This window comes from Conger conger, chromosome 17 (assembly GCF_963514075.1).
Source record: "Conger conger chromosome 17, fConCon1.1, whole genome shotgun sequence".
NCBI classification, from domain to species: Eukaryota; Metazoa; Chordata; class Actinopteri; order Anguilliformes; family Congridae; genus Conger; species Conger conger.
The window spans coordinates 14,292,350-14,319,073 of NC_083776.1; the positions used below are offsets into that span (position 1 = coordinate 14,292,350).

General features: G+C 44.9%; 1 protein-coding gene across 1 annotated transcript in view; it reads right to left on the minus strand.

The window, feature by feature from the left end:
• Positions 1 to 26,724, minus strand: part of tmeff2a (transmembrane protein with EGF-like and two follistatin-like domains 2a) — an 89,718-nt gene that overhangs the window by 51,696 nt on the left and 11,298 nt on the right. Inside the window, exons 2-3 of the mRNA XM_061227011.1 lie at positions 15,642 to 15,751; positions 5,131 to 5,260 (exon numbers count right to left, since the gene is read on the minus strand). Coding sequence (XP_061082995.1) covers positions 5,131 to 5,260; positions 15,642 to 15,751 — 240 coding nt within the window. The remainder of the gene's footprint in view (positions 1 to 5,130; positions 5,261 to 15,641; positions 15,752 to 26,724) is intronic.

Genomic DNA, 26,724 nt, shown 5'->3' on the forward strand with positions numbered 1-26,724 from the left:
CCTGGGTGTATTCCTGCCTTTCGCCCAATGTATGCTGCGACCCTGTTCAGGATAAGCGGGTTAAGATAATGGATGGATGGATGGAATGGAATGGCATAGTGGGTAAAGAACTTGGGCTTGCAACCAGAAGTGTGTGTGTGTGTGTGTGTGTGTGTGTGTGTTGTGTGTGCTATAACCTGAAGGAAACTACTACTACATCACCTGAAAATATGACAATCACTGAGCATTTTATTATGAACATTTTTACTTTATTTTTCATACGATTATCTAATCAGGCAATTGGCAGCAGTGCAATGCATACAATCATGTAGATATGGGTCAGGAGCTTCAGATAATGTTCCCGTCAATCATTAGAATGTGAAAGAATGTGATCTAAGCGAATGATTGTTGGTGGCAGACAGGGTGGTTTTAAACTCTGTTGCATTTGCAAAGAATGGTGCAAAAAAAAAAACTAAATCCAGTGAGCAGCAGTTCTGCAGACAGAAATGCCTTGTTAATGAGAGCCATCAGAGGAGAATGACCAGACTGGTCAAAGCTGACAGGAAGGTGACAGTAACACAAATAACCACACATTACAACAGTGGTATGCAGAAGAGCATCTCTGAACACACAACGCATCATAACTCTAAGTGGATAGGCTAAAAAAATAAGTCTAATAAATACCTAATAAAGTGCTCACTGAGTGTATATACATGTATATGGACACATGTACAGTAAACAAAGTATACATCACTGTAGAACAAAGTGTGCCAAATCAAGTCATAAATGCACCATAAGGTAGTTTCAAGTGAATACAACTCAAGAACTCTAGGAGGACCACATAGCTGTCAAACAAAATTGATAAAAGCAGAACATTGTTTATGCCCAGCCCAACATATATACTGGCCTATTATAGTCTAAAAGTTCCCTTTGCTATCCAAAGGATTCTGTGTGTTTCATTTCCAGATGAGACGCTGAAAAAAACAGCTCAAGCTAGGTTTTGAAACCACTGGTAGCTGGTTGACCAGTTCAGACCAGTTCAAGCTATGACAAACTAGCAGCACTAACTGATTGACCAGCTCATACCCAGCCAGACCCGCATTATGACCAGCTTAACCAGCTCAGTTTTCAAGCTGGTCAAGTTGGCATAGTTGGATTGTACAGCAGGAATTGTACCGTTGAGCCAGGTAAAATCCTCAGTATGCAGCAGCTTGCTACGATATGCAAACCAACCTCAATATCAGAATCAGCTAAAGAAAGTGAATGGTACCACAGACACACAGAGCCTGGGATTGATCCATACCTCACCTGTCATGTTCACATATGATCTACAAGGCATAACATCAGCTCCTGGGTCAATGCTTAGTCTCAAAGGCATCGGGTAAGGCATGTGGACTGCATAGGAGCAGAACATTAAAGAGAGAGATTTCTCCTGGCCCACACCTTACCCTCTGGCTAAGCTTTGAGGGCCCCAAAGCGACTGATTCACCGAGGACTTTCTGCCAGCGCTGTTCATAAGCCTTTCAGAAATAAAATTAAATTCTCATCACTTTGACTCTTCAACTGATGTGATGTGATTTTAATTTCATTTCTGGCACAAAAAAAAACCCATTTTCTCTGATGTGAACTTGAGCTCTCTCAGACAGATGGTGAGAGGAGAGAGGAGAGAGAATGGACTACCGTGTGTCCGTGAAAGCCCAGCTGCCTCCACACAAAAAGCCTGCCCTGCTGTGCCCTTGTCCAATGATGGGCACACTGTACCATAATAGGCATCACATAAAAAACCCTGCTTCCTGTGCTTCTTAATGAAACAAACATAAAAAGTGGACCAAATTTCATTTTACCAGCACAGAGGAATCTCAGCCTTCTAATCAACTCCCAAATTTCAATCTCAGTCTGTCCAGTTTCTCTCAACAGGCGTCTGTCAGCCCACAAATAGATCTGTATTGTATTGTGCATGGCCACCCTACCCCTAACACTAAACCCTGAAACATATCCATCCCCAAGTTCATCCCCATCCCTTTAAGACTTAAGGAGGGAGAGAGAGAAGACGTGTGACTGTGTTGGTGTAACTGAGGGGGAGAGAGAGCGAGAGAGCAACACCGTGACGTAAAAGGGTGGTAGATAAGTTATTTCAGATTCTTGCTCATGGCTCTTGCAGTTATGATGCTGTTGTGTGTCATTCTCCGCACAGTGTGATTAACCGATATAAGCGCGTTCGCCTTGCCTACACGTGCTATGTGCATCAAAGCTGTGTGGTTCAGCCCAGCAGAAAAGCAGAGAGCGAGGGGGAAGTGGGAGGGATCGGGGGCGGGGGCATTTCTGCGGGGGCTGGAGGTGGAGAGGAAACTGTCAAGCCGTCACCATCGGCAACGTGCCCCACCCCCCCACCCCCGGCTCTCTCTCTCTCTCTCTATCGTTTCTTCTCCTCCGCCGTTTCACTAAATTGGCTTTTACCTCCCGTTTCTCCCGCAATCCTCCGGAAAGTCTGGGACGGCAAACACCCATTGATCCATTTCCTCGTAATCGCTCTGCTCGCTTTCTCTCCGCGCTCGGATGAAAGTCGTCGAGCGCTGGCCGGCAATTTCGGCGCTAACGGCACTTAGCCGTAGCCTCGCGGCGGTGGGTTCGGCGAGCAGCATTAGCCCGGCCTAAGTGGAGACCTGAGGTTACGCTATCCGTTTCAAATGGAGCCACCGCGCCAGGCTATTACATTACCATCATGACATCATCAATCTGCGCCTCACAGTGTCCTGAGGCTGAATGTTTACACTCCAATATCAGAGCACTCCCCGGGATCGTCATACCGCTAGCTCTTAATTAAAACGCTCCCCTGCTTTCCGGGTATGACGACGCTGCAGAACCGTGAATTCTAACACCCCGTATTCATTCATATTCATATCAGCTGTAAATGAGCATTTATGATTCATCCATCCAGTTCAACAGACATATTGCATATGATTCGAGGAGTGTGATTCGCAGGGATTTATAGACCAAGAGCAATAAACAGGACCGAAGGGAATTATGGCATTTCATGGCATTTGACCACATGTAGGATATGTGGTCAGCTATAGGTATATGGTAACGGCTTAGAAGATAGCAATGCTCTTGGAATTACAGACAGCTGCAGCCGTTATTGTAGGGAAGGCAGTGCTTCGTCTTTTTTAAATGAATGAAGAAGAATCCAGTCTATGCTTCTAAGTAATGTGAGCATGAGGCTTCATTAAACGTAAAATGGGGAAGCTTTTCAGTTGTAAATGACATGCTAATTTAGACATAACATTGTTTTTCTGCACAAAGCAAAGCCTCATTATCACTTCAAATTCTCCTTCTCTCCGCCCACTCACCTGTCTGTCAAAGCCTTGCAGCGCCTGCTCATTATGAGGGCTGTTTCTTTTCCGTACATATTATAAATGCACTCTTGGGCACTGTGTAATTTCACTGAATATCATGACAGTATATCATATCAAATAAAGTCCCCACATATAACATGCAATGAATGCAGTGTCTCCGTATCTGAATTTTGCAGGTTTATACTGCGTTCGCGTGGATCATGGAAGCCGGCAGAATAGTGCTTTTGGGACGATAGGGAAAAAGGGCAGCAAATAAAATATACGTTGCTATGGTGATGTTGCTCCGTAAATGTCCAATAATACAGGCAGTTAGCAATGGATAGGAAAGGGAGGACTGTGTTTGGTAGAGCTCTTTATCTATGTTTCGGGAAATATTTTGGTAGTTTTGTTGTGTTGTGTCACATCGGGTTTGGAATTCCATTGAATATAACGGTAAAAAGTTTAAACTTCCACGGAAAGTGCCATCCGCCTTCCGAGTTCTTTGTTGTCTAATCGTATTTTACTCTTGTGCTCTCGTCCACTATAATGGCACCTGGTTTGCCGTCTAACGTCAGCAGTGATTGATGAGAATGTAGCACACACTGATGGATCAGCTCCCCCAAGGTTGTAACAATAATAGCACTTCACCACTAGATGGCACTAAAGCAGCAGGAGCCACAGAGCACAGACTGTTCTTCTTCTGGTTCTGTGTGTTTCTCTGCACCAGCTCAGAGGCTGTCTCTCCTGCCCTGAGATGCCCTATGTCCTGCTCAAACCAGCTGATACACAATCCATTTGAGGTTATTGCAAGGAAACCCGATAAAGAAATCTCATGATGATTGCTCTGCTTGGAGAGATAACGCCATATCTACGAGCCAATGAAATCGAACTTGGGAGCCTGAAGGGACTGGGTGCTGTTGGCATGTCGTTTGTTTTAAAAAAGGAGGCATTTTATTGTAATTTCATGTTCTATTTCATTATTATATTTTCTTTGAATAATTTGATTTGTTGCTGTGAAATAGTCTGACATTTTGCTTTTGCTCTGCAGCTTCAATATATTTGTTTGCTTTTGCTTGACATGTCCAGTGTAGTGTGCGCACTAATGCTTGTTAGTCATTCCAATAGAGGAACGTAAATTGTAAAGATGGATAATATTGTCCATTGCGGCTTGCTTTAGAAAAGGTACAGATATTTCATCACTGCAGAAAAAGTTATCTAGCTGAACAACCCACATGTAATCTCATCTTTTTCAGCAAGAGGCAATAAGGAAGTGGCATTTAAAAAAAATCTTTGTTAAAAAATCTTATTTCTGTAATATGTTTGATCTTTAAAAAATGACAGCATACTCCTTCACATGTTCAATTATTAACTATGCTGTTTCAGCAATAAAAATCTCAATCAATGCTTCACTAGCATGAAAAGCTACAGCTTATGTTACCAAAGCACAGAAAAGAACATGTAAAGAATATAAACCATTGAACACATAAACATATGTTGGTGGACATAAAGTTAACAGACGGATAGGCCTACCAAAATAGACGTACAGGCCTATCCCGCTGTTTATGGCAAGCTGTGGTATAATTTGCCACAATCAAAGATCTTTCCATTACATTCTACATGTATCCTTGTGCATCTGATAGTTCAGCTTTACGTCATTCACCATGTCTTGTGCTATATTTCTATCATTATTCTGATTTCATATATTTTTCCTTGCCTGTGTAAGGATGGGAGAATAGTTTAACTGTGACATATGTCACCTACCGCAAAGATGGCCTCTAAAGGGGGTCGGACAGGGTAAGAAAAGCGGTGTTGAACTTACCGACAGGGCAGGATCCCTCCGAGACCACCAGCACCTCTGTCTGCAGCTTGCACGAGTCCTTGCGCAGATAGCACTCGTTCTGGTAGTTCTCGTTGTTGGAGCCACACACGGGGACGTAGTCATTGTTGCACTGTGGGGGGGGGGAGGGGAGAGAGAGAGAGGAGGCGGTTCAGTAGGCTAGTACCACATTTTGTGCTTTCATATTCGTGCACACTGACTGACAAATCACTCAGCAGGAGGAGCCTGGGTGGAAGGGGACACAGCACCTCAATCCGCCATGTTGCGGGAGGCCTTCATGTGGCTGAAGCGAGGACTACATTGTTTCCTCAGAGGCATATAAGAATATCCAGCTCTGGACTTCAACTCCCATCATGCTCTCCGGAGGACGTTCTGAAACGGAATGCACTGGCTGTCACAGCTGGCTGAGATCACCGAGTGCATCAGGGAAGTGCGAAACTGTGAGAAGCAGTGAGATTTAGCACTTAAGGAACACGAATGCTGATACACTTCCCAAATAGTGCACTGCCATCGCACCTTGAACCAAGTATCTGACTACGTCTGTGAGTTTACATTAATATCAGCACATATATCCAGCAGTATGAACTCATGATGAGCTCAAGCTAGGTTTTGAAACAGCTGGTAGCTGGTTGGCCAGTTCCATACTCAGCATGGTTTGACCAGCTCAAGCTATGTTTTGAAAGAGCTGGTAGCTGGTATTTCAAGGTGGTGATGCCTAGATTTTACACCAGGGTATGTGATTCCTAGCCGCACTAGGTAAGGCTGACTGGCCATCACATTAATAATGTAATGAAACTGCTAAAGCCAATATATAATTACACGTGTATGTTTACATCCAGGACTGATTTTTATTTAAAAAGCCCCACCGTAAAATGGATATACATGTGCAGTATTGCAGTCTACGCATATTAGTTATATCTATTATATGTATTCATGTATAAAGTGATGTGTATTATTTAAAATGACACTTCTTTAGAGGACACAGAGACTGGCAGATCTTTCAAGTCGACTTTAAAAAGCTGTTAGATTCCATTGGCTGACATGCCGGAGACCATATTCCAATCACAGGCGACGTCCGCTTAACTAGAAGGGGCACCCAGGAGCCATTTCCCATCTGGAATTCATGAATTCAGAAAGAGGGGTCCTGCTCTATTCCTGCCTCTTTACCATATCACCTTTCATATCTGTCATTTCTGGGAGGCCATTTTGTTTTTCAGCCTGTATAACCTTGAACCCCCAGTGAACCAAATCAGTTCCACCTCCTCCAAATCATAAGGTCTATTGTACATTTTAGAAACACTGTACTGCCAACCCAGAGCATACCTGTGTGTGTGTGTGTGTGTGCGTGTGTGTGTGTACTACCCTCAGAATAACCGTGCAGTCTCCTCTGCTGTTGGAAACTAGGTGGCTGAACTGGAAAGGAGGGCGTTGCTGAAATGGGGGAAGGTCCATATTTCTTTGTCCTACGACTGGCACAGCTACACAGATATTTTTGGGAGGACGTTGGAGGAGGGGTCATCGACCCGGCACACATAACTGCAGGACCCTGAGTGATGAGTGTCTCTCCAGCCCAGCAGTGCTGGCGATAGGTCCCCCCGTGGGGCTGAAATGCATGCTGGGAAACTATCTTTTATTTAGACAGGACAAATGCTCTGACCACGACGACTGCCTAAAGCCAACTTACAGTATGAAACCTCGTCCTCTCGTCAGACATCCCTTTCTCCCTCCTCCCCCTCCTACAGTTCCTAATCCCCCCCCACCTCCGGGTAAAACAAGTGGGGGATGGAAAATGAACGTCCAATCAGACGATAAAAATAGCCGCACATTGATCGCTGGTCCAGACGGAAACCTCCGCGCTCCTGAACCCGTCTCTGCTCAGGTGCGGCCAGAGGAGAAAGATTATCGGAAAGGGGAAAGTGGCCCCGCACGCTATCGTACTGCTGATTGGCTGAATTACGGCGTGGGGGAGTGTTCTCACACATTGATCTCAGAACTGTAATCAATTTTGCGTCTGTTTTTACCAGCTGAGAGGTAACATAATGCAGGACCCCTGACGGCCAACTGGCTACGGATCAGAAGAGAGGCAGAGAGGGAGAAGGAGAGTGTGTGAGTGAGAGAGAGGGAGAGAGGGATAGTGTGTGTCTGTGTGTACAACGGGGGAAGAGGAAGAGGAAGAGAGACAGAGATGGAGGGAGGAAGAGAGTTTGTGAGTGAGAGAGAGGGAGAGAGACAAATAGTGGGATAGTGTGTGTATGAGAGAGGGGGAGAGGGAGAGGGAGAGACAAAGAGAGGGAGAGAAAGAGCAAGACAGCATGAGTGTGTGTGTGTGTGTGTCTGTGTGTGAGAGAGTATGTGAGAGGGAGAGAGAAAGAGAGAGAGAGGGAGGGAGCGAAACAGACTGAGAGAGTGTATATGAGAGAGAAAGAGAGAGAGACACCCGCACAGAGGGGTACATTGGCAAAAGGGTACATTGTAAGCATTTCCAGAACTCTCCTCCTTTAACACACGGCCAAGACTGCGAATGTGATGCAACACAGAGAAAGAGTTGTTCGGTGGGAGCCCGGGGGTCACGCAGAGCTCATCCCCCAGAACAGGGGCCCTCCCCTGGGTGTTCGAGGCCCGCTCCCAGGTTATCAAACGCCCCCCGGCGGGAGGGGGCAGCCGGCCTCTCTCAGCACAAGCCCCCACCGCACAGCCCGGCACAAAGCCCCCAGCTCCCCCCTCGCCGGAAAAGCCTAATCCCTGAAACTGGCACCGGTGACGACGTGGGCTGAGCGCGTGCCATACGGCTCGGCCGCGTACCGCCAACCTGGCCGCTCCCCGCCCGCTCCCCCCGCGCCCACGAGCCTCGCTCCCCGCCTCACGACGACACTCCCCGCTCCCCCGCCACCGCCACGCTCCCCACTGGCTCCCGGAGCGCTCTGGGACTTCCGTTGTAAAAGAGAAATCTGAGGGCTGATTTAATTGCTTTGGAAACAAGCTGACGCGTTTGAAGAGAGGCTCGTGGAACTATTTCCACCATGAGTGGAGCTGGCACACTAACACAAAGCTGCATGATGATGATGATGATAATAATAATAATAATGATAATAATAATAATAATGATAATAATAACAGTGAGTAGTGTCAGTGTTCATCAAAAGATCTAAATATCTTGCCATCTCATAAGAGGTACATATCCAAGGAGTAGCATAATGAAATAAAGAGCCTAAGACTGCAATTCCCAAATTGGGTGGAAAAGATTGAAAGGTATCGCTTCTGCTTTCTTTACTCAGTTCTTCATGATGACCACATCTCAACATAAAACCCCGAAATTACTGCCTCGAAATGAATGGCTTAACATGTCGACGCCCAGTACTTAGCGTTGTCTTGTAGCGATAATTTGCACCTGCTAGTGTCTGTGCCGTGAGCCTGCTGGTTTCCGGCTGCAGTTCCCCGGGCGGCCTGCAGGGGCTGCTGTGGCTCTTGGTTTGGAGGCAGACGGGCAGGACCTGCAGCTAGTGCTACCGAGGTGCCGCCGCCGTATGCAAAGTGTTCGAAGGGAAATGGAGTATCAGAGGGAGAATGTCATCTCTCGGCTGGAGAGCCGACCGGACACCTACACTCCGCCGAACCGCTCAATCTGCGGAGGCCCGACTGTCGCTATCCACCGCCCCCTCGCTGAGTCATTATCCCGCCCCCGCCAACCACCGCTGCTGCTCACCCCAACCGCCCCGTGGAGGGAGACAACTTTGTTTCTTGCGTCGGTCCCCGACCTCGTTTGTCCGCGCCGCTTCTCCAGAGGGAGAAGCTTCCAGAAGCCCAGGCGCGGGACAATGGGCGGACCTTATGTAACGTCCGCCCGGAGGCACCAAATGAATTTGTAGGATCCGACACTCGTTCAGAGACAATGTGCCCCCTCGAAAAATGGCAAGGAATGCAGGTCGTCTGCCCGGCGACGGCTCCGGTCCCTGCCTGTTGATTGGTTCTCTGATTTGGAGCCTGCACGGGAAGTATCTGGGCACGGGGAGGCCACCCTATCAGGCTGGGTTGTGGCTTTTGAAATCAGCGCTACTGTCCCCGTGGTCTAGGTGGTACGCATCAGTGTGCAGGAGGGCCGTCGGTGAGGATGAACTATGCGTTTCTCTTTCTCACACACACACTTACAAGCATATACTGTCTAAAGACGGCACACACACACGCACACACAGACACAGTAAAAAACACTCGACCATACGTGCACACTATACACAATTGACACAACACAGAACAATCGCACCTGTTCAAGTGCACACACACAGAATGCATCTTCCCAGAGCTGAGAGGAGAAGAGGAGAAAGCAATAGTCTTTTCTTATGAAGGAGTGATCTCACAGAGGCCATAAAAAGGCCCCAGCAGCTCGTTAAAACCACCCAATCGGAGCGCAGCGCCCGGTTTATAGCGTCATCGTGGGCTCCTCGCCCACCTGACCTCACACATATTCAATCCCCTCGGTGCTCCGCTGCATCCAAACACCAAATCCACACGAACAGGAAAGGTGAGTCTACGGGTCGGAGTTTGTGGCCAAAACGCATTGCTGTCAGATGTTTTTAACTTAATCCTTACGGGTATACCATGTCAATAAAGACATATAAACTTAACTCCTTCCTCTACGAGAGTGCCTTGAACCTCACTGAAGTAAACCCAGCTCTGCTCTCACTACTCTATGGCACCATTCATTGTGTTTTCAGCCAGTTTCCCTCCGTTCAATGACCGTCTCGATTTCCTCCCGAGCTCTTCAGTCTTATTGGAGCACCTAGTGATCCGCTCTTGTTTTTCTCAGGAAAGGTCAGTCTGTTCGCAAATGATGCTCGTGATTCAGGGGCCGGCAGTGTAAACAGGAGACCGCAGGTTTGATTCCCCGTGCCGGGTGTAGCCAGGGATCCCCGGACAGAGGCGCAGTGTTTGTCCAGCTCTGTGAGCCGATAACATAGAAAGATATGGCTGAGGACATGACCCTGGACTCGGGCGAGGGGAGGTAATCACGGCGGATAATCCCGCGTCCCCTCGGCTGGGCTGTGGAGCTTCAGTCAGCGCTGTTGGCGATGGCGTGTGCTTATATCGCAGCCGCGGCTGTCTGCGACGCGTCCCCTCGTGCCGCGAGATGACAGCTCTCAGACACGGGCAGCCGCACGCTGCCGGCTGCATCTGTATATCACCGCCGACGAGGGCCGTCTCCGTACCCACAATGCACCGGGAGATGATCAAATCTTCAAGGTGACGCCTGCAGAGCAGATGTTTTACAGCGTTCAATTAACGGGGTACCCAAAAATAGGCATTTTGGGCACAAGTGTGTGTGTGTGTGTGTGTGTGTGTGTGTCTGTGGACAAGTGAATATACAGTATGGGACAAATGCGAGTCTCTGTGCCAGTATAGCTATTTGAGTGGGTCTTTGTGTGTTCAGCCTTGTACTGTATGTGTGTGTCTTTCCCCTAACTCGACCTTCTGAATACTAGAAGGTAAGAAGCCTCCAGTGGACTGGTAACAAGGGGGGTAATGGTGCTGTTGCTATGCAGATACCGAGTGCCTTCTCAGTTATACTCAGTAGACCTGCGCATCTGTTCACCCGGAAAGGGCAAGAGTGCGTGTGTGTGCCTGCGTGCATCCACCCATGCGTGCGTGTGCATGTGCGTGTCTGTGCGTGTCTGTGTGTGTATGTGCGTGTTTGTGTGTGCGTCAGAGAGCGTAAGATGCTCCATTATGTTTGCTTGTACACAAGGGGAAAGAGTGTTGGTTGTTTTGCAGTCTCGCTGGCAAACAAACCAATTACCGGCTCGGCGGCACGTGAAGAAGGGCACTGTGGTGAATCGGAGGGTTTCAGACCGCTCCTGAAGCCCAGCTGTGAGAAGAAGCAATAGGTGTGCGCACAAATCCCCACCACCTCCATCTCCGGGGATGCAGCTTCCTTCTCGGTCAGGGACATTTCTGTGTGCTGCCTGCTGCTGCTATGACCGCTCTACGACCACACTACGACCACGCTACGACCGTGCTACGACCGTGCTACGACCACGCTATGACTGTGCTATGACTGTGCTATGACTGTGCGATCACCATGATACGACCACTCTACGACCACGCTACAACCATGATATTATTCACTACGATCACTCTTTGACCACACTACAACTGTGCTACGACCACTCTATAACCAAGCTATGACCACGATATGACCACGCTACGACCCGACCAGGGCTCCCTTTGCTGCAAATTCCATATCCGAGGAAACTTCTGTTCCAAAAGATTTCAAGTTGGAATAATCCAACCCAGCACTCCCATTCTCCCTCAAGCGCTGGCCGAAAATCTGTCTGCTTAAGTAATGAGTCACAGAAAAGAGATCTGCATTCATCAGAACATTCAGCCAGGAAATGAATAATATCAATTCATTGACTGTCATTTCATGCAGAGGGTTTTAGGGCTTTCATTCGGGCATTTAGATGAGATAAAAACAATCTTTCTCCTCTTTTCATTTTCAAATATTACAGTGATGGAAGGTGTGAACTCAGCCCTGAAAGCTACCACAATGCTAGCTATCGCTGATAATAAAAATCCAAATGAAACAAATTTACATTTACATACACATTCACCTTGGCGGCCATTTTGCGCTGAAACACCGACGACACGTCGCCTGCAGCTGACAGGGAGGAAATTAAAATTATTCAGCCAATTATACCGGGGGATAATTAGGCGGCGAGATGAGGAGAGAGGTGGCCTGAGGAGAGGGCCGGTACGCTGGGGAAACCCCTCGCTGCCGTTTGCCGTAATCACGGCACCTGTGATCACCGCGGTGAGCCAGGAAGCACGCCGCAGGGCGGATCTGAGAGCGGGCTGGGGCGACCGGGGTTCGCCCGCGCGGGAAATGGCGGGAAGCGAGGAGCGGCCAAACACAAGAGTCGGGATGAAAGGGAAAGGAGTGGGAGAAACACCCTACGGATCTCCCCGGCTGCTCCGGAGGAGATAGTGCGAGCTAAAAACATTTTAGGCAGCTGCACGGTGATCTCTTTCTGGTTTTGCGTCCCTGCTTTTGCCCTTTCAAAATAACACCCTCTGCTGCTCCGTGCCACATCCACAGCCAAATCAGACACCTGCACACATGCGTGTGAAGACACACACTTAACTGGAACGACAGCAGACGCCCACACTCAAAAACATGCACGCACACAGACAGGCAAAAAAAACAAACACCCGAGACCACTCATAAACCAGTCAAACACAAACATCGACCCAAATGTATAAATGGATAATAGTACAAAACCTTGCCTAGGACACAGCAGATGAAACTGTTGAATCGTTCAGTAGGAAAGTAGCGTTTTCACACGCTCCGTTTCGGCGAGAGCTGACAGATGCTGGCGGGGAGGGCTGCACTCTTTCGGACACGGGCTGGCGGTTCTTGATTAGCGGGTGGATGAAAGGATTAATTCTCCCGCTCGACTCCGCGGTCTTAACTCGCTCATTCTCACTCCATTTATCCTGTACGGATCTGACAGTCACCAATCCCTGAACACATTTTTTTTTTCTTCGCACTTCCCCCCTGCCCGAAAGAATAGCTACATCATTAGTTCGGGATGTGTGGAGTTTCGGGCGAAGGTCCTATCCTCGGGGAACGGCGGAACAGTGCTTTCATAAATTAGTGGATGTTTTCTTTGCCCTCCAACATGATTCACACTAACGATACAGGTGACCAAAACAGGAGACTGTTGCATAAAATAAATATTCAATGGAATCAACCAAAACAACACTTTATCAAGCTTATACTATTTATTCCCTCCCACCCCCCCACTCCCCTCAAAAACAAAGAAAAGAATCGGACCAGCTCTCAGCCGTTTTAAGTGCCTCCCTCGGGATCAGTTTGCAGCCGTTCTTTGTGAGGATGCCGCGGAGTGGGGGTCTTAAGCACTGTTTTATGACCCCATGGGGGCGAGTGGCAGGGGGATTTTTGACAGCTCCTCCATACACAATCTTTCAAGGTCCATCACTTCCTTCAGTGCACTGCTCTGGACTGCTGGATCTTCAAACAATGCCTTTGGATCGGGCTCAAGTCTGGAGACTCAGATGGCCTGTGCCAAACAACACGCTTAATTTGAGTCTCATCTGACTGTACGACCGGTTCCATTCAAAGTCGCTGCTCTGTTTAGTCAGCTCCAGATGCTTATTTCTATTGATTGGCCTCAATAGAGGCTTTTTTTTCTGGCATACTGGCAATCTCCTGCATTGGGGAAGGTCAACAACACTTTGTCTGGTTTCTTCTGAGAATTGTTTGCCTTTCCCCATAGTGGCGGATGACACATGAGTTCTGTACCTGCATACCTCATTTTCATACTCTAGTGGAACAGGAAACTACCTCAAGGCCACGATACACTTCTAAAGTACCCTGTCTAATTGTGACACAAATATTGTAGCCTGAGCACCTTTATTAGCATAAGAAATGTTCATGTTCATGAGCATACCATTCATGTGTAAAATGACCCAGGAATTGAGCTGTAATGCAGGATGGAAAACGCGAGGCCAGTATAGGTTCAGAATAATTTATTCTGATGCAATACCAGCATCACGAGACCCGGAGATTCTGCCTGCAGAAGTCTACCTGCTGGTCAGAGGGTTTCTCTCTCATAGGCAGTGAGGTTTAAGCTCAGTCAGTGGTCAATCCAAAGTTTGTGTGAGCACGATGCTTTCGCGTCTTTCTTTGCCCACCGTTACCAATGGGTTAAATCTTTTTGGAGGGCACTCTACGCATGGGAAATTGAGGATGAGTAGTTTGCTTGAGGGGCAACAGCAGTGCCCTTCCCGGGAGCTGGGTTTGGAGCCCAGCTACTTGACCGCAGGTTCTGCTCCAGTGAGCTCGGACCCTGGCCCCTGGCCCGGAACAGGGCCCTCGTTCTGCTCACACCGTGTGGGCGGAACAGGCATACCGCCTCACAGGGCAGGGCCAAGCCACTCCGCCCGCTTCCGCCTTCCTCCTCCCTCCTCGGAAGCTCAGCCAATCAGGTCGCCGCGGACCTCGTTCCGTCCCCCGAGTCGTGAGAGGCGGCCCGGCCAATTTTGGGGACACCCACTTCAGAGCATGCTCAGCGAGAGAGACGGCCGAGGCCAAAAAAAAACAGAAACAAAAGACCCCCAGATGGACTCTAAATGCACAGCATGGGAACTCCGACCTTTACACAGCTTTCATTTATTATCATTCAAAATACATATTATTTTAAAATGCACTACTACCAATACAATTTATTTTACTATTTAGAGATACTTAAATGGGGAAGAAAGTGAAATCGGGTACATTATGAGAAATTGATATAAAATATGAATATATCCTTTTTCAAGGATTTGCTGTCTGACCTCTCTTTAATATTTGCTTGAATAGCTTTCACTTATTCAGCGCACACGGCTTCTAAGATCAACAACCTCCCACAGAAACATAATGTCAATAAATAGTCCTCCATTCTGTTGCATGGGGCCAAAGTCCCTCAGTGGCCATAGGAAAAGGCCTCTTCCCACTCACCACTTCTGTGTGTACTCTCCACAGTGACATTCAGGGCCTGTGTTTAAAGTGTCTCAGAACAGGAGCGCTGATTTGGGATCAGCTTTGCCATTCAGCTCTTTATGGATAAGGTTAGGACACAGCCAGGGGACACTTGATCTCAGATCAGTCCTCTGAGAGCCTTTAGAAATGCAGGCCCAAGTCCGGTTGGACCGGGGCTTCTGGGCACACCGGGGCAAGTCCCACTGAGGCCTCGATTTTCACCTGATCGATGGCTTCCTGCCGACTGCACGAACAGCTGGGGAGGAATAGCCTCCCCTCATTCCCCGAGCTCCAAGCCCATTTCCTCTTAGGCCCGTTACAGTGCATTATGGGAACTGGGAGGCTGGCGGACTCAGCCAATGGGCGGAGGCCGTAAACTTGATCATATTTGATGAATTACTGCGCTTAATGGGATGAAGGCGCAGCGTGATTAGGTTTGCGGGCGAGGGAACACTTCACGTCAGACCGGCGTTCTCCCCTTACTGGAGCCCCTGAGCTGCCCCCCCTCCCCACCCGCCCTCGTGCCCCCCCCCCCCCCCCAACCTCCAATCTCATTACAGCTGAAATCAAACTGCCATGACCTCCAGTCCGAGGCACGCGAGTGAGAGCTTCCTCCAAAAAAATCAAAAACAAAGCAGAGCGCATCAAGGAAAACAGACCCTAACAGACAGGTAATGTTATTTACCTGAGTGCTGGCACTGGTGTACCCGCCCCGGGAGACGTATAACTCTCCTGGGAAGATTGTCTCTCTGTTACATTCTTCAGCGGGAAGACAGTAACACATTCTCTTTAAGCCGAGAAGCCACGGTAAAAAAGAGAAATGGTCATTAGACTTTATTAGACGCTTCTCTCCGGTAGACAGTCTCCTCCGTTTTTATTGGTACCTCCGGGGCGCGGCAGGAAAACATTGACTTTGCGCTTCGACGGGTTGAGTCCGGAGAAAAAAAGCCAGCTCTCTTACCTTGAAGTCGCAGATGCACGTGACGGTGTCCCCGATTCTCAAACATTCCCCGTCGAACTTGCAAGTGTTGGTGGCGCACAGGAAGAGATCCGTGTCCCGGTCATCGAAACCTGCCCCCGGAAACGCAGGAAAGACTCATTAGTGCGGTGACCTTTTCAAGCAGCAGAGCCATTTTAATCCTGCATCACACAGCATTCTTTCACATACATTTCTCACAATGACCAGAACATTCAGCATGTTCTTCATTAATATCTTTTACATGATAGCTAATACATTTATCAACACTATCTATATGTTGAAATGTTTCACAATATACGCATATATCTCCAGGGCTCTTATTTCCATTTCGCAGTCTACTTGTTTTATGTATAAGGAAGGTAAATAGACCCACAATGCTTTGCGGTTTGATTCAATTCATCTGAGACTACTGTACAGTGACTGCACTTATAAAGCCATTCAAATCTAATATAGAGTTGGGGACATTTGACCCTTCCCTGAGTGGGGCATCAGGTGGCTGTTCATCACTCCCGCTGTCAAGAGCAGAACGAATGAATCCTTGATTGAGTGTTTAGCTCTTTTGTTGTGGTCTTGAGTGAGTAAGGGATGTAGAGACAAGCAAAGAACCGGATAGCATTATATTGACCGAGTCATAATCCTGATACTATTTCACAGCACAACATCTGATAAATTCTGGGCCTGATCATGCCATTACTTCTGGCTGTCTTGTTTGTTTAGCAATATTAATGTCATGACTCAGAGATCAATCACTGCAACGATAAACATTTAAAAACAAGCTTCTGCGATATTCACTAACCCCAGTGGTGGAAAATAAAGAAGTACTCAAGAGCATTTCTTCCTTTGTTGCATTGTAAAAATCTGTGTAACTGCAATGGCAGAATCATATCTAAATCCTAGCAAATCACCTCGGGTCCCATAAATCATCACTGCAGCCATGGCACTCAATTTATGAAAGAATTGTTTTTTCTGAGGAAAAAAAGCTCCCCAACACTAAGGCACCAAGCAAGTCAGCCCTCCAAAGGACCTGTATCCCACCGGCTGAATAATGGAAGCAGTAACAGTTCAGCAAGAGCGCATTAGATCACCCAAGGCCATGTTTGAGTGACGTGATCACATTTGCCGCTCGTAAAATACATTTACGCAATAAAAAGCCTGTTGTGGGTGCTGGAAATCTAGTGCACAAGAATATGCCATACGGATTGAGAAAGCGTATTCAGATAAGTACTGTAGTCATGGGGTTGTCTTGTTTGATAAGTCATGTAGCTATGTTTTAGTTCCTGAACATCATTGTGGTAAATAGACAACGTGGCTAAAAGTAGTGAAATTAGCCAGTGAATTGGCCTTTTTTTTTTTTTTTTGGTAATGACATTTTATTTTGACACACAGTGAGGTACAATACATAGAACCACGTAATCCCCTCATTAGACCCGACCCACCCCCAACCCCACCCCGACATGGGATATGAACATAACTGATATGTATACAGGCATATGAATAAACAAACAAATAGACAGATAATAAAAGCACATAGTCCAATAACTTTGATTACAGAAATTGCATATTTCCACATTTGCACAATTAATTCTGTTCTTTGATGACAATATTGTTATAACATGATAATATTAGTGGGAGCCACCGTACCCTACAATAACATTGTAGTTCATTAAAATGGCCTGATAACTTATACATTTTTATAGTGTTTATTAGACAGGAAACCTTTATTTGATAAAGTCTACTTGGAATCTAAATCAGCTCACTTGATCAGTTAGCTAGACAACATGAGCTAAATAATATTAGTTGATTATGTATGTGTTTAATTCATATAATTCACACAGCTACTCATTGTAACTCATTGTGATTAGATGCAGCTGAGATGCAGTCATTAAGTCCCTTGAGTAAAAAGATTTTTACTGAGGGAAATATTATGAGTCATATTCATAAATATTTTTTCCCAGCACCCAGTTGATTCTGAGCAATGATTTACTTTGCCAACTTGTTTTTCTATTTTGCAAGTTCTTACAAAAAATATTACAGCCTTGGTTTTCCTTCAGCTTTTATTTCTAGACTAATTCCAATTGAGTTTAGTTCCAGTTTACATTTAAATCCTCTGTGTGAGAAAATATTCTTTTTCATCTAGAGCCACAGCTCTGATTTAGTTTTAGTTTTAATTTCAGAGGGAAAATGGTATGTTTCATTTAATTGGCTTATTGGAACTGGCTTTATTTTATTTTTTTATTTTTTTTACAATCTACTATACTGTATATACAGTATTAATTTCTTCAGGAATAACATGTTTTAAAATGTCTGTACATTTAAATTATGAAATTGGACTACTTTCATTTAAAAGAGGCATGCTTAAGCAAGATCGGTGCAAAAGACAAGGTTAAAAACTTCACATTCAAGTACTGCTACCACATACACCCTCCCAACAATAAAAACCATCCATCCATCCATCCATTATCTGAACCCGCTTATCCTGATCAGGGTCGCAGGGGGGCTGGAGCCTATCCCAGCATACATTGGGCGAAAGGCAGGAATACACCCTGGACAGGTCGCCAGTCCATCGCAGGGCAAACGCACCATTCACTCACACACTCATGCCTATGGGCAATTTAGACTCTCCAATCGGCCTAACCTGCATGTCTTTGGACTGTGGGAGGAAACCGGAGTACCCGGAGGAAACCCACGCAGACACGGGGAGAACATGCAAACTCCGCACAGAGAGGCCCCGGCCGACGGGGATTCGAACCCAGGACCTCCTTGCTGTGAGGCGGCAGTGCTACCCACTGCACCATCCCTGCCGCCTATCAATAAAAACCAGAAACACTTTTTATGAATGGTCCTTCACGAAAGCTATATTCTTCTACAGAGCTCCTTCATAAGGTCTATATGATCATTATTAAATGCTTATGTTAATAAAAGCAACTATTCATTAGATGTGTTATCACCACTGATGGAGAAAGTGACATTACCATGACATGACACACACCATATTCCTGTATGTTTAATGTAGTACTTATGAAGGTCTAACGCGGTGCTTCAGAAAGAGTTACTGCATACAGATCTTCCCAAGGACCATTAATTGAAAATGTTACCTTATAAAACTTTAAAAACAGGCACTGAAATGAAAAGGTACACTAGACTTTCTATAATTATTGAATAATTATTGAATAATTAAGGCTGTGTGTAGGTTTACTCCATAGTGAGAGTGTTATTTGTGTATACTATACTAGTTATACTTGTGCATGTTTCTGGAAGGAATTGGCCAGTGTAATGTTAAAATAGCACATAAAGCACAAAGAAAAGGTGTTTCAAACATACACTGTGTGTGATTTTAAAGCTAGCCCTTCATCAAATCTTTCTGGAAGCAAGGCAGAAATGAAAGTGAAAGCAAAAAGCTTAGCCCCAGTAGGAAAATGATCACAGCTGGGAAATGTGCCAGCACACAGTATATCACCGTTCATTGCACGGGGAATATAGTGAACACAGTATTTGACATGTCTTGGTACATAATATTCCTGATTGCTGACTAATGGCTAGCACATGGCTTCATGAAGAAAGCTGGGATGAAGATGCATTACACACGTCCCAGGAGCAGGTTTCAGCCGAGTTACTGCGTTCTGTATTCGCTTTTTCGCACCTCTAAAAATCAATAAACTCCTTTTTCCGTGACTATGGTTGCACCTTCTTCTTTTTGTTTATTCGTTCACTTTGAGAACATTACATTTTTCCCCCCTCCGCCTGCCATTTTCAAAAAACGTCAACCACGGCCGCCACTTTCTCTAACGACACTGGTTTCTGTAAAGCGGGGGCGAGTGCAAATTCGGCTGACCGCGTTCTTTACAGCGCCGTCGAAAAACAGCGCCTGTGCGCTCCCCACACTGGGTTTATCGACTGGTGTGCGTTCAGGTAAGAGCATGCCGCGGCACTGCGAGAATGCATAACAAACAAAGCAAAAAGAACCTATCAATATTTCATATATTAATGCACTCAGCATAATTTGTTTTCAATGGGCCTCGCAGAAGCATTATACGTGGACAGAGTTCACCTCATTGGACCTGTGGCACTGCTTCTTTTTTGTAAGGGGGGGTCTGTGAACCCAATGCTCTCATAGTATCATCATTGCCCATGGCTTCATTCACATCACTGAAAGAAAACGCACAGTTGAGTTTCATGGCAGCATTCTCAGTGAGGTGCACCAGAAAATCTACAGTAATGTTGCTCCCATAAAGGTGAGTACTGGCTACTATTAAGATGATATGCAACATGTTCAGAAGGGATAGAAAGGACAAAACTTGAAAAAACTGCCATGGGTTTAAAACAAATAATATAATACACATTCAAGTCATTCATTTCTGATGCACTCCTCCACTTCTTCATTCATTTAGCTCACAGAGAATCATGTGGTGTGATTGCTCTGGAATATTTGGTGCTGCTTAGAATGTTTCCATGTCAACTCACCTTTAAAATACAAGTTTAAAAAATAAAATCCCAAAATATTGAATTTCTTTTACCTTGCGTAGCTATCTTTTATGGCTATGGAAGGGTAGTGCACAATAGCACATTGGATTCAACACTCACAATAGAACACAAAACTCTGCTTTTTGCACCCTTGTGAGTTGAAATGTATATCACCCGATTCACTCCGGATAACAAACAAGTTACATAAACAGGTTGCACATTAGAATGTGCCACCTTACACTTCACAGCATAAGGGCGATGAACAGTCGGGCATCTGTCATGCTCAGATGGAGGGACAAGACGTATAAGGCTGGGAGATTTAAAACTCTGTGTCATTGGCCCTCAGCTTGCTCCTATAAGGGTGCCCTACTTTACCCCTGTTAGCTCTTCCACCATAGCAGACTTTCCTTTCTGAGGCCTGAAGATGATTAATAATAATAATAATAATAATAATAATAATAATAATTATTATTATTAATAACAATTCCTTGCATTTATATAGAGCTTGAATATGGAATTAAGCCCAGAAACCCCCTACTCTTTGCGATGAGTGCCATGAGATCTTTAATGACCACAGTTTTCAGGACCTCGTCATCCAAAATATGGCATCTCCTACAGCACAGTGTCCCCATCACTGCACTGGTACATTGGGGTTTATTCGAACAGAGGGAAGATTTCCCCTACTGGCCCACCAACACCACTTCCAGCAATAACTTAGTTTTCCCAGGAGGTCTCTCATCCAAGTCCCAACCAAGCCCACACCTGCTTAGCGTCAGCCATTCAGCAGCTGCAGGGTGCAGGGTGGTATGGCTGCTGGCAAGCATAAAGAAACAGTGTCTGAACCCAAAATTAATTAGCCACAGAAAAAGAGCCATTCTGTTCACAGGGCTCTGTGAAGAAAGTTGTTTATAGACAGGTAGGGTTGATGTTTGTCTGCCAGGAAATTGCATCATTGCTGATACACTTGATATCATACGGTTCGTCTTTTGGCAGTAATTTTGTGTCGCGCTCCGTTTCACGGGCCGAGTGCTCATACAGTACATTGCATATTCATTGACTTCACAGTTGAAAGGGCGGCCCTCTGATAAATGGCAGTGCTAGCACTCCTGCATTGCAGAGACGTCGTGTTTACTGCGGCCACTGCATCTGCTGAACAGCAAGCTGCACAGACAGCCTCCTGCGATGATTAGTCCTCATCCATCCCAGAATTCTTTACAGCACCCTTTAAAATGTCAAATGTGGAAAGGTAACCGTTGTATTTTGAATATGAATAAGAGAAACAATATATTTCAGTCTCTATTCATACCACAGTTGTACAAGTGATGTAGAAATACAACATACTGAAACTCTTTCCACTTTGCCCCTCCCTAGAGGGAAATTTCCCCCTATTTTGTACTAGTTAATATCTCAAAAAATATTTACTGCACACACATGGTTCAAGACTTAAATTGAAGAAGAGGCTTGTACCATTCAGAAATTTGAGACAGACCTAATTTATGTCAGAACATGTACGTACAGTGTACACAAAAGTTACACTAAAATACAAAACATTCACAAAAAGCCTTATATGTTTATAGTTAAGCACTGAATATCTCAATTCAAGAACCAACCCAAAACTACTTTGTATTTGTGCACAAACTTCATGTCAACAAAATATGGTAAAGATATCGACAGGCATTCAAATTCCACATGAGTTTTCCGAAAACTGCACCCAGATGTCCTCAAGTGTCCCCAAATCTCTCCAAATACAAAGCATCTGCATATCTTTTTGTCCAGACACATGATCAGAAGAGCTTATTTTTCTATTAAAACAGGTTTTCTGAGACAAAATGTAAAGAAAATTAACAAAGTGTTCAAAAAGCTCTCCAAAAAGGATTACTCAACCTAATACTCTAAAAAATCTGCATCACATTTAAAATGGAACTTTACTTCAAAAGGTTAACCAGAGCCCTGTTAGCCAGCACAATTACAGGTTTCCTTCTATAGCAAGACCAAATCCTGTAATTACGCACATCTGTATATTCATTCTGCTGTTCGAACACAGCGGTATTCCTAAACTGTCCATTGCCATATTAGTTTGGTACTGAAATGACCTAGCAATGCATTTATGCGACAATAACAAGTAGTTCAAGCCGCCATTTGCTTAGGTATAATCTGGCATTGCCATTTTTCGGTTTTACTACATCACAGTTATTTGTATGAAGTAAATATGAACACAACAATACTTTGAGACGTCGATGACTCAACCACAAGGGTGAAGAGTGGATGGGGTTAACCAGTAATCAAACTAGTGGTAATCTCCATGAAATATTAATTTATTTTATATTCATTTGTTTTCTACATATTCACTGCTTGATTTTGCTCTGGTCCTCCTTTTTTCATTAAACACTGATCACTTTTCCACACTGTGTACTTTAGCAACCATGCCGTATTATATGGGTTTGACAGTATTTGATTTTTTTTTTTTTAAGTGTGGTGCTTCTTGGTGTTGATCAGCAGTGTTACCTATACGTTTGTCTACACAAATATGTTGGCATTCTACGTTTTGCTTAATCATTTTTTTAAGTATAAATACTGTAGCTGTGTGACCAACAAAATTACTGAAATACTTAAATGTCAATAGAGACCGGTAACTGGGTACCATTATGAATCATGAACAGGAGTTACATCATTATTAGAGTGATGAAGTTCCTACATCGCAATAAAGTTTCACTGCAGGTAGGCAGATTGTGGATTTGTAATGAGAAACTCATTCACATGGCAACCAAAATCTGGTTGGCACATCTACGGGCCGGGAAAGTGACAAATTTCTCACTCCGGCCATGTGACTCACACCTTCCCACAGTGTGATCAATACCGCTTCCCACAGTGGCTCCTCAGTCGACATGCATTACTGTCACTCAAGCCGTGACAAGCCCGCCCCCACAGCGGGGTGTCGAAGAACAGCTGCAGACTGCGCTCTTCTGGTGAACGCAGAATGCGGAAGATTCAAATCATCTCACCGCAGCTCAGAGCTCCATTGGGCTTTTGCCCCATTTTGTGCACTTCTGCTCTTACTTAAAGCCCTGTGCAATGTGCTAAGCTATGTCAGTAGACACAATGCTGAAGTAACTAAACATAAACATAAATTGCTTTAAATTGCAGCAAAACTGCAATGGGTTGAGAAGCCATGGAGTCAGCTAAGAATCTCACTTAGAAGATGGTTGCCATCTGTTGGCTTACACTGATTTTTAATCTAAACCTTCTCCCTCGTGAGATTTTTATTTGTTTGACAACATTCATTTTGATTCATCATAATAAATATAATTAATTTGGCAGATGTTTCATTCCGGAACAACCAAAAAGGCAAAGAATTGCATTGAATGCATGTTGCAAGAGCAACAAAAACTGAGCAACTGCAGAAAAATAGTAAATATGTCTGAAGGTAATTTCCTGGTCATGTGGGTCGGTGCTCACTAGCACCACTGTGGTTAGCTCCAGTATTGGTCATTCAGACCCGTTTTCCATGTAAAGTCAATGGTACAATTGCGGTCAAAATGCAAAGAAAATGTTGACACAATCTGTGTTACTTCATCTAATGCCTCCCCATGTGCAGATCTTCTTTAGGTTATTGTGTTATTAGGACAATACAGCAGTACTTTATAGACAAATCGGGGACAGACTACGTCATTATCTTATATACTTAGTGGAGCCGCATCGGCTTCCCTACTGTGCAGTCTCTGCCTCCAAATTGTACAACATGGCGGTGCCGCAAAACTTGACTTCCTGGGCTTCAAAGGGCTTTTCACGGGCCCATGGATAGTCAGTGGGTGACGTAACAAGCACTTGGTCCATATTTTTCTACAGCCTATAATATTAATTCCTTTCTACTAGTTTCGCCAATTGATATGAAGCTCGCCCCCTAGTGATACTTATATTTTCGCTCAAAATTTCCCCTTCATATATATATTTTTTTCCATTCTTTTTTCAGAGGTCCGATCCCCCCCCAGCACACACAGAAAGATACAGATGTTTTTATTTCCCAAGAAATGCTCTGACGTAAAATCTAGTACGCCCATGTCTGGCAACTTCTCAAGTGCTTATCATTGGTTCATCCACCATGGTAGGTAACTTACTCTGTGTTGTCTTCGTTGTGCATGTGACCAAGCATGTGACCAAGGACACAAATGAGCATGAGCAGTGAGCGAACGTGCTGCCCTGTGTGGTGGAATTTTTCCCCATCGGTTTATATTGGCGTTGCTGTCTCTGTATATTATGATATACTCTAACATCCCAATGCGTTCAATCTCCAGGCTTCTCCCACTCACTTCAACTCAACTCCTCCCATTGAACACAACATCTCCCACTCCACTCATTCCTCTCATCTCCTGCCACACAACCTGACTCTGCTCACCTGATACTCAAGAGACTAGCCTCACCTACACGCTACACACAGAAATAAGAATACAACAATATCACATGCTTCTTTAATATTACCAATATTATCAGGCTCATGACTGGGGAAAGATATTACTGTCCACATACAGCAGACTCCAGTGGAGTGGTCTAGATGATTACATGTGATGTGTAGCCATGGAAAACAGCAGGAATCTGAATCTAATAAACTGAGACGAGGCACAGGACAGGAATTGCTATGCAGTTACACAGTAAGTTATTCAATGGTAAACAAGACAAAATGGCCACCAGTGATAAGATTCACAAGGAATGAGCTTTCCAGGATTAGTTTATGCTGCATATAAAAGGGTTGCTTGCAAATTTTACTTGCGTCTGTACACTGTATCGTTTGCCAGCCTGGCTGTTTAGCTGGTGAAATATCAAAAAGGCACTTGGCACCCATTGCGACAGCATTTAGACCGGTGTCTTGCTCTCTGTGGAACTGTGCAGAGTATTTCTTAATGGCAATGGACAGATGAGTCTGCCTGTATGAAGCAAAATCACTTTACAGTTTACTGTGCAGTTAAACTCATGAGGGGAAAAAAAAACCTCCCTCTGGATGTCACGTGAAGTGATTCATTTGAAAATTCAGCTCGCAAACATTTTCATAGTTTAAAAGATTGCTCTGCTGATCAATGGCAGATGTGTAATACTTTTAACACGCGTACAGGAAAGCTGTGTTTACTGTGTTCCATCACTGTACAAAGAGCTGGACGGGCAGACTTCTGTGACGATTTGTCCTTGTCTATCCCAGAATGCTTTGTGCTAGCTGGAGTACGCATCAGTACATATAGAATAAATCATGTTATTATATAACGTGACTGTGATGACTATTGCTCAATCTGTTTCACAGAAACCTGTACATACTTACTTTACAATGCACAATGCAATTATTACTGTAGATGCACAATATTAGAATGTTCTTAGATCCTGTGATAATACTAGAATAAGAGAATGGAAAAACACTAGAATACCAGTGCCTGAGCCACACTACAGAATAATTACCAGTTAGGTCCATTTAAATTATTCAAACTATAACAGGCTATCGGTTCGCAGCTTGCTCGTGGCGTTTACTCTCCTCCCTTTTATTCCACTGTAAAAAACAATGATTGTCAGGAAACATCTGTGATGTTGTCTGTTTGAAATATTGCCCTTGGGGTGCTGGATCCAAAGCTCATTTTACACCCCGTAATCCCCCTTCAACACCTCACAGCGACCAACGAAAACCACTCCAGGGAAACAGCAGACTAGCCAGCGGTCTTTGCCAAAGCATGACGTCATTCATGTTTGAAGCCTGTTTAAAAAAAATGTCAAAAAATGCTATTTTAATGTGGGGTTTTTTTTCATCCGGTGACTCCAGGATGGACCGGCCTATTCTTCAGAGCGCTTTCTTGTCTTTCTGGCTGGCAGTTGGAGCGCTGGCACAGTTGTAACTCAGGCACAGGAAGACTGTACTCCTGTCCATATGCTCAGTATGCAGACAGTGTCTGGACCATGGCACAGTCTTAAACAAAAAGAAAACTTTAAAAGAATCGTCCTCGCTGAAAAACCACACCAAATGTTCAACCATCTGTGAATTCTTTTTACCTGTATTCATGCATGCATTTAATACAGCCATTCAATGTTTAATTAATCCGTCTTTTTCCTTTTGCACCAAGTATTTCCACTTTTTCCCTTTCTGTTCCTCATTACTGTTCATAATGACAGTCCATCTGCGTACTGGTGTCAGAGAATTGATTTGACACTTTTATAGAATGCCGAGCGCATTGCACAATGACCTGGATTCAATCGAAACGCATCCTTGACTTTGACTAAAGTGTTTCTTTTCTTCCCAAACACTTTGTGAAGAGGCTCAACGCTGCAATCCACCAAAATTCAGTTTTTCCCCCAGTTGCTCTTTCACTGTAACTGAAAGAGCTGCTTTTTTCTCAAGTCAGAGGTTAAAGACAAATCCTTAGAATGCAGGCCAATGCATCAATATTAAAGGGTATTTTACCATCTCAAACAGACCCGATACCGATGGGAAAATCGAGCAAGCGAAAGAGGCCTTGCACATCACCTGCGGTTTGTAACATTCAAACAAGTTATCGTCTTGCACGCTCCCTCAAGGAGAGAGAGATTGCTGGTCATATCGATATACAACAAACAGATGACATCAGAAAATCAAGAA